At 41.0% G+C, this 8,541-nt stretch overlaps 2 protein-coding genes across 3 annotated transcripts in view; one reads left to right on the top strand and one right to left on the bottom strand.

The window, feature by feature from the left end:
• MAPK8IP1 (mitogen-activated protein kinase 8 interacting protein 1) overlaps window positions 1–3,223 on the top strand; it is an 89,467-nt gene extending 86,244 nt beyond the window's left edge. For both annotated transcript variants that reach the window (XM_070760469.1, XM_070760477.1), the window contains exon 11: window positions 1,271–3,223. The gene's annotated coding sequence lies outside the window, so the exon portion shown is untranslated. The remainder of the gene's footprint in view (window positions 1–1,270) is intronic.
• A 614-nt stretch (window positions 3,224–3,837) lies between these two features.
• FREY1 (Frey regulator of sperm-oocyte fusion 1) lies at window positions 3,838–7,320 on the bottom strand. Its single transcript, XM_070760520.1, has 3 exons — window positions 7,259–7,320; window positions 5,645–5,718; window positions 3,838–4,042 (listed from the first exon to the last, which is right to left on the bottom strand). The coding sequence occupies exons 1-3, from the start codon at window positions 7,318–7,320 to the stop codon at window positions 3,906–3,908; spliced, it is 273 nt and encodes a 90-aa protein (XP_070616621.1). The 3' UTR covers window positions 3,838–3,905.
• Window positions 7,321–8,541: the final 1,221 nt, after the last annotated feature.

Below are 8,541 nucleotides of genomic sequence, written 5' to 3'. Positions count from 1 at the left end.
CATGGCATGAAGACTTGTTTCAGAGAGGTGCAACGTTTGACTGGAAACCATCTTCACTGAACTTAGTGAGTTCGCAGAAATGTAATGTGTTTCCTGAAAAATCTTAGAGTATGGAGTCAAGAAGTTCTTTAAAAAGCAATCTGGTGCTTGGATTCTTCACCATGTTTTAATGACTTGTGGAGCTACTTCTGTTTTTCAATATGCAACATTTTCTAACAGATACTCAGACCCACCACGGTGTGGAAAGAGAATTATTCATAAGGCTGGTTAATTTTTCTGAGACCGGTTTGTACATATCTGTGCCTAAATGTTCTATTTGCATGAATAATAATATATGTGCATGAGATCAGAGCTACCAGGTCTGTGAAAAATCCATTTCTGAAATGCTGTTTGTTAAAAAAACAAGAGTTACTACAGATTTATGATACTGTACTTGGTTCCCAGTTATTTGGCACAAGTTCTTGCATAAACTTACTGCCCTTTCCTGTATAGTTGGCACATAATATGTGCAGTAAGCAGGTTGTTCTGCCAGATCTTTACAGTTCTTGGATGTGCTGTATTTGTATCATTCTTTGCCTGGTTAAAAAAGACTATTTTAGGGCAGTGTTTCTCAACCTGAGCAATTTGAAGATGTGTGGACTTTGACACCCAATATTTACCTGGCATTACCTGACTCAGTAGTGTCAACCCCTAACCCCCAGCATTTCACCCTTAGACTATCCACAATTGACCTCGCCAGGTTCCTAAGAGGTCAGTAAGGGGCGTACATAAGGGCACCAGTGTGCCTTTCGTCCCCTGTCCAATTTGTCTCCCCTTATCCCATATGTCATATATCTTTCCTCCCTTTCATATATCTCCTCCTCCATTTCCATATCTTTTCCTTGTAATACTCCATGCCCATTCCCCTTGATGTGTTTTGTGTATTGGACAAACAAACAAACAAATAAATTCCCCAGCCAGCATTGCTGGCTGTGGAATTCTGGGATTTGAAGTCCACAAATCTTCAAACTGCCAAGGTTGAGAAAACACCGTTTTAGGGAAATCTTATTCTTTTTTCTAAAGTGCTTGAAAATATGAAAAACTAATTTTTTAAAATTAGTTTTAAAAGAGATTTAAATTTAATTTAATTTAAATCTCCGATTCCTCGGAGAGGGGCGGCGTACAAATCCAATGAAACTTGAAATTTAAACTTGAATTAAAAAGAATGGATGGGTGAAGCACATTGGTTCTTGAATTATGTTGTACCTATACACTATTGACACACACCTAGCTTCTCTTCAACACACCTTTCTCTCTCTCATTCTTTTGCAGGAAGGCTTTCCATCAGTTCTACAAGGAATGTGTGGAATATACGTGCCCCACAGAGGATATCTATCTAGAGTAGGGGCAGGGCCCAGCCCTCTCTCTGTATAGACAAGGGCCCATTTCTCCATTGTGCATGGACAAAGCTGCTTCAAGTCTGAAGGAGGAAGAGGCATGGGAGCAGTTTCCCTCCGTATGCAGAGCCCCCCTCCTCTTTCAGTACACCTCCTTTCCTTGGGCAGGGGGTTTGGGGAGTTGAGAATGGGTGGGATGGGTGGCAAAACATGGGGATTACTATTTTTAAAGAAGTGCATTCTCTTTTTTCTTTAATTCAAAGAAAAATGCCACCAGTGAAAGCAGTTGCTGCCCCCACACACCTGGATGAGCAAGCAAAGCACTGGCCCGAGAACAGGCAGGGTTGAATATCCCTTGTGTTTGGCATAGGAGGGGGATGGTTTGGTGCCTAGGCAAAAAAAACACCATCCTCCACACTTTTGTGGGTTTCTGCTATGTCCTGGAGACTGCTCTAGTCTGTCACATATTCCACATTTAACATTTGCTGTTTAATAGGACAGAAGTGCTGGATTTCCTCCAGGAAAATTGGATAGTTTGACATGCTTAGATAAAAGATAAGGAAATAATAAATAGAAAGCAAAAGATTTCCGACAAGTCCCAGTAAACAGAAATCCACTTTGGTTTTGACCTCCCATGTCTGTAAAAGTAATCCAGGGCTACTGTACTGGAGACACTTTGGCCCTTGGACTTTGAAAGGGAGGAGAGTTTGAGAAGTCTGGAATTATAGCCCCAATGCATCTTCTGGGTACCAGGTTGTGGGAGGCTGATGAAAAATGATATAGGAAAAAAGACCCTCTGTTGCAACTCTGGTTGTGCTATCCCTTTTCCTTCATCTATCTGCAGATCCTAAACTCAAAGGGATGGGAGGGAGATGGATACCACGATGAGCCGAGAACCTGATTCATCCATATTAGAGGGCTGGGAGATGCTCCAGCCATTAAGCACAATGCTGAATCAGGAAACAGTAGTGAGGTCTTGTGGGAGAGGCAAAAGCTAGGGGACTAGCGTGGGTAACAAGGAGCCAAGAGCTGCAGAAAGATGTGCCTTTGCCTTCTTCCCCTGCCTACCAGCCCGAGCTTTCCAGGTAGAGGGGCTCTGTGCTTCTGCTGGATCTGCTCTGGTGACAACAATGATTAAACATTGATGTTTCAAAGGAACCGTGTTGCTTTTGTGTTACAAGGTCTTTTAACAACTGTTTGAAGCCCTTAAGGATTGAATTGCAGGAGCCAACTGTTAGATGTTCCAAAAGATAGTATTGTAATGTACCCACCCACCCAACTTTGAGAAGTAGCCTACATTAAATTAAGAGAAGTCTTACATGCCTGCAATTTTCAGAACTGTTCATTGTAAACATTGCAGCATTGTATTATATTACAGTCCTGTTTGGCTTGTATGGAATGGCCATTCAGGGGTATAATGAAACCATTTTCTTTTTGTGTTTCTTTCCCGCACTCCATTTATTTTTTCAAGATTGATATCCTACATCTCTGCTAGGAGAAATGGCTAACATAGTAGCCCCTGTGAGCCAAGCTGTCTCTGTATTTTTTATTGTTATGTACAGTATAATGTGGAGGGCCCTGTTTTTATGTGTGTTGGAGGTTACCATTCTGCCATTTCATACTCAGTAGAAATCTGCTTTAATAGTTGCATCCTCACATTCTCTTAAAGAGCAGCTGGTTTGGTCTAATGTTTAAAGCACCGGAAACCAGGAGACTGAAAGTTCTAGTCCCGCTTTGGCATGAAAACCAGACCAATCATGCTCAACTCAATCCATCTCACAAGATCGTGAGGAAAATAGGAGGAGGAAATATGCAGTATCATTGCCCCCTTGAGTTATTTACAAAAATATTAAAAGATGGAATAAAAATAAAGGATTTTGAGATATTGGAACTTAGGAACCTGAATCAGCTTTAGTGTCTCTAATGCCAGTTGTTATTTCAGCCAAATATGTAATTGCCTACTACATAGGAATGCTCTAAAATGCCTTTAGAGAGGTTTGGATCTGTGCTTTTACTAAATATTACATAAATGAATGGCACTACAAATACAGAAAGGTTTCTGAGAGCTAGGTCTATTTAATAATTGTTGAAAATGTAAGCTATAAAATCTGTTCATAATATTAGTTTATATAAATTAGAATTCTAATGTGAAGTGGAACCCAGATTCAGAATCACTGAAGAAGTTGTTGCTGGAGAGGTAAAAATAATCATGGCACTGAAAACTGTATGGGATACTTATTTTTCACTACACACTCAATGTTGGCATTGAAATCTTATCTCCAGCCAATGTCCAAACGTTTCCAAATATTATTTAGCATAGTAGGAATTAAAAGATGAAAGGAAAGCTGAGACTCTACAAATACCAATACAGTATCACCTTAAAATATTGTGTTTACAGTAGGGACACATAGAAAATACATGGAGAGTTTTTAGAATAGCGTCAAGCAACAGGATGGGGATTATTGCTCTGTGCATTTGGCTATTTTATCAGGCAAGGCTATGCAAAACAGCATGTTCTCTTGTCAGTTTTCAAAGGAGGTCATCGTAATAATACTCTTCAAAATTGGGTTCATCCCTTTTGCTTTTATGTTTTCTTTGTAGTGTTTCTGACTCCTTGCGTTGTTTCCGTATCTGGAACTTGGGATGGCGTGGCTTAAGGCCATAATCTGTGAAAACACAACTTTGTGAAAAACCGCAGATGGTAGAAATGGGAAAGAGTATCATAGTGGTTATGCATCCCCAGAGGCCTACAAGCAGGCCATAGTCACACGAGCGTATTTCAATCCTCTTTTGGCTACAAGGGAGACACTAACTTCCATGGCTACTACTTTTTGTAATTGATTGGTTGGCTTGGAACCGACAGACCTGGAGAGTGCAAAGTTTTGCAAGCAACAAGTCAATTAATGCACACGTTGGAAAATGTAATTGGAAGGATTTTGTTCTTGCATGCCTGTAGCCTTCTTGACAGGAAATTCTTTTCCTAGGCAAATCCTGTCTCCTTGCTGCCTTACTTCATGTTATCTTCATAGGGCAGTGATGGTGAACCCATTGGCATGCGTGCCACAGGTGGCACATGGAATCATATCTGCCAGCACGCGAGCTGATGCCCTAATTAATCTGCAGTGCTCATGTGCACACTGGCCAGCTGATTTTTGGCTTGCACAGAGGCTCTGGGAAGGCGTTTACAGCCTCCAGAGGGTGGGGAAGCCGTTTTCGCCCTCCCCAGTCCCAAATAATGCTTCTGGCACCTAGGGAGGGTGAAACATGGGCCTAAAAGGCCTAGCTGGTCGAGAAACATTTAGGGAGAGCAAAGAATGGGCCTAAAAGGCCTACCTGGTCGAGAAACGTGTAGGGAGAGCAAAAAATGGGCCTAAAAGGCCTACCTGGTCGAGAAACGTGTAGGGAAAGCAAAAAATGAGCCTAAAAGGCCTACCTGGTCGAGAAACGTGTGTAGAGAAAGCGAAAAATGGGCCTAAAAGGCCTACCTGGTCGAGAAACATGTAGGGAGGGTGAAGAATGGGCCTAAAAGGCCTACCTGGTCAAGAAACGTGTAAACAAGCATGCACAGGGGGCAGGGCAGCATGGGGAGATCCCACATGCATGTTCAGGGGGGTAGGGGAGCATTGAATTATGGGTGTGGGCACTCGCACAGGCACAAGTGTGCTTTTGGCAGCCGAGGGAAAAAAGGTTCACCATCACGGTCATAGAGTATTGAACTCAAACTCTCAAACTGCCCTTAGATGTGTCTGTATCTTGGCTGCACATATCTGGGTAACTACTAGAAGGTACCCCAAATCCCTCTTTGTTACCACTTGAGATTGATAGGTTAAATAGTTGGCCAGTTGAATCCCAGGTTCAAAGACGAGAGAAAAAGACAAAAATTGTGGCGGACTGAGTAAACAGTGTTCTACATGCCAATTGGAGGTCGCATTTTCATATGTATTTAAGCCAGTGTTTATCTCAGAGACTTTAAGAGGGGTGGACTTCAATTTCCAGAATTCCCTCAGCCAACATGGAAACGGAAGCCCACCCTAAACTTGGGAAATGCTGGGTAAATCTGTATGGACAATAGCGAAACAGAGACCTGTCCGTAATGTGGAGCGTGGCCATGTTGTGGGGACAATAGCATGATTTCCTGAGGTTCCAGGACAGGAGGGGGCATGGGCACAGCAAAACAAGTGAATGTAGCCCATTGTCTAATGTGGAAGAGATGTAGCAATGTGCCTTTACCCAGTCATGCCTTATAACTAGACTTAATATGTGCGTACCGTCCACTAAGCCAAAATGTTTCTGCTGGAGCTCCAAGGGTGCGATGAAGTCTTCTGGGACAGATCTTCTGAATCTGCCATAGGAGAGCACAAGATGAGGAAGGGCTAAGATTACTGCTTAAAGCACTGATGTTTATTTATTTTAAAAAACCCAAATCAATACAGGGCAATTTCCTCATCATCTCTTGACAAATCTCATGGGCAGATATCCAAGCGATTAATTTCTAAATTGCTCTTTTAACAGTAGCCGTCACAAATCCTCCATAACCACATGACATTTCTTGAATCCATAAACAAAAATGCTGTAAAATCCAATTAGTGGATCATAAATAAATGTAATTTACATATTTCAACCTTAATTCTCTTTGTATTGGTATTGGATATACAAATCCTCCAAGGAATTCCTCCAGTCAGTGGTGTGCCTGGTTGCAAGCTGCCATGCACATCACTTGTTAAATCAGGACTTGCAAATCTTGATGTATCTCTGCCATAAAATCACACTGGCGCTCTTTCAATTTAAGTGTCTATTTGTTGCAGGTGCCCGCTGGAACTCTCTCTTATTGTGCCTGAATGTGACTGAAACAAGCCTGCATGTTTAATGGGTGGGACAAATTTGTTTTAACAACCCTTAGTTTTTAATGGATAATCCTTGCAAATGAAATTATTTCTATTTTTTAAAATATGAATTTAGTCTCTAAGAATATTTATGCGGATTGTTGTTATCTTTTTCTTTTCTATTGCAATCTCTAACAGTCCAAAAAGAAATATAATATATATAATCCATGGTCTAAAATGTTCTAAGAAAATGTGTTTCCTTCAGATTTAATACTCTATGATTGTATCAGTCCAAATATTACTTGTTGTTAGTAAAAAAAAAAATCACAAAACGCCAATTTCTACACACTACAGAGTGATGAAGAGTTCTTGTGTGCAAGATCACAATGCCACAGCTATAATGAAACAAGAAAATAAAGTGTGTGGCGGAGGGGGGGGGGGGACAAACACCAGTACTGAACAAATGATCAAATATCCTACCCTGGAATATGCTGGTGGTAACTGTATAAAATATATTTATTAAAAACAAAACTGCATGTTGGGTAACTAGCATTTTATATTATCTGTGGTTGTCATGATCTCTCACCTCTTTTGAGATACGCAATTACACAGAGACATCATGTAATTGCAATTTTCTGAAGTAAAGTCTTATTTCGGGGCATCCGGTAGGTGGGTGGAAATACCAAAAAGTTCCACAAAAAACCCACCACCGAAGCTTAAAACGGGCATCTCACATCGCTTTACGCACTCGTCAGATATCAGATGCTTTAAGTCTTTTCTGATTAAAAAAGTGGTTAATTTCAATTAAATTCAATATTTGAATTTGTCCGTTTTTTCTGAAACTGAGCTTAAACATAATGTACGCCAAACTTAAAGTTTCTTTGTCAATGCTAAAAAGATTAAAATATTCCTAAAATTGTGTATGGATGGGGAAGATAGCACCACTATGTGATTTTTTTCCAAGCTAGATGGCCCATCAATAACTATAACCTTTCCCATCATAACTATGAATGTATAGGGTGCATAAGATCAGTAAAGTGTGAAGCTGTAAACCGTTACCTTTGAAGACCTGGTACAGGCAGTAATGTCTGCATCAGAAGTAAGATGATCAAAAATCCCATCTTGCCTACAAAGCCAAGCCCCAGTTTGATATATCTCTCTCTCCTTGGCAGAACTGAAGGCAGCGTTCAAAGGCTACAGCGTTATGACAAAGGTATAGAATGCAGGACAATGCTGAATTCCATGTCCTGGGCAGTGAATAAAGGTCACTTTAAGAACAACCAACAGGCATCCTCCTCCACAACCCACCCCCCAATACTGCTTCAGCTGTGTGGTTGAAGTCCACTTTAAAGAAAGATACTTTGTTCCATCCGCCACAGTTGCCCATCCTTAATTTTTTGATCTTCCCAACTTCTGCTTGATTTAAATACTCCCTGACCCTTCTCCCATTTTTAAAAAATTCTATAAGCATCCTTTGAGATGCGTTTCCGGAGATTACCATACAAAGCAGGCTTAACTTTTAAAGAAACACTTGTGAATTTAACAGCATCAGAGACCGGTGAGGCAGCCAAGAAATTCTGTAAACAAAGATTTACCATAATGTGAAAGGTGATACCTACAGAACCCTCCTCACCATAAACAATTCTGAGACATATATATGAATATTCATAGCTGAATATGACGTTGTCCACAAATTCAGCATTTCGCTGCTGCTTCTGCCCCACAGTCACCTATATTTTAATTACCCCTGTACTAGAAATAAGTTTAAAATACCATGTCCTAACGTTGCTTTGAAATTTTTCTGCTACCCATAAGTCCAGGATTCTGTGTCATATGGCGGCTCACCAATTGTACACGGGGATCTCGAGCAGAAAGAGAAGGCAAAACCCTCCCATTCCCTCGACCCCCAACAAATGGTACCCAAGGGAATCCTGCCTGCCTCAATCAACATAGAGGCGGCACATGGACATCCATTTCAATAACTACACTTGGCATCCATGAATCTGTCTAATCCTGCCTTGAAGCTATCCAGGCTGACAGCCGTCACGACTTCTGGAAATGAATTCCATAAACCAATGATCCCCTGGGTGAAGAAATATTTCCCTTTATTTGTCCTCACTTTCTTGCCTATGAGCTTTAGGGAGTGCCCCCTTGTCCTAGTATTGTGTGACAGAGAAAATAATTTTTCTCTATCCACCTTTTCTATCCCATGCATGATTTTATACACTTCGATCAAGTCACCTCTTAAACGCCGTCTTTCAAGGCTGAAGAGACCAAGGCTTTGCAACCTGATTTCATAAGGGAGGTGCTCCATTCCCATCAGTTTACTTCCTGCAGATTCA

This window comes from Erythrolamprus reginae, chromosome 1 (assembly GCF_031021105.1).
Source record: "Erythrolamprus reginae isolate rEryReg1 chromosome 1, rEryReg1.hap1, whole genome shotgun sequence".
Taxonomy (NCBI): domain Eukaryota; kingdom Metazoa; phylum Chordata; class Lepidosauria; order Squamata; family Dipsadidae; genus Erythrolamprus; species Erythrolamprus reginae.
The sequence above is the reverse complement of the archived record's forward strand: the minus strand, read 5'-3'. Positions and strand labels throughout refer to the sequence as shown.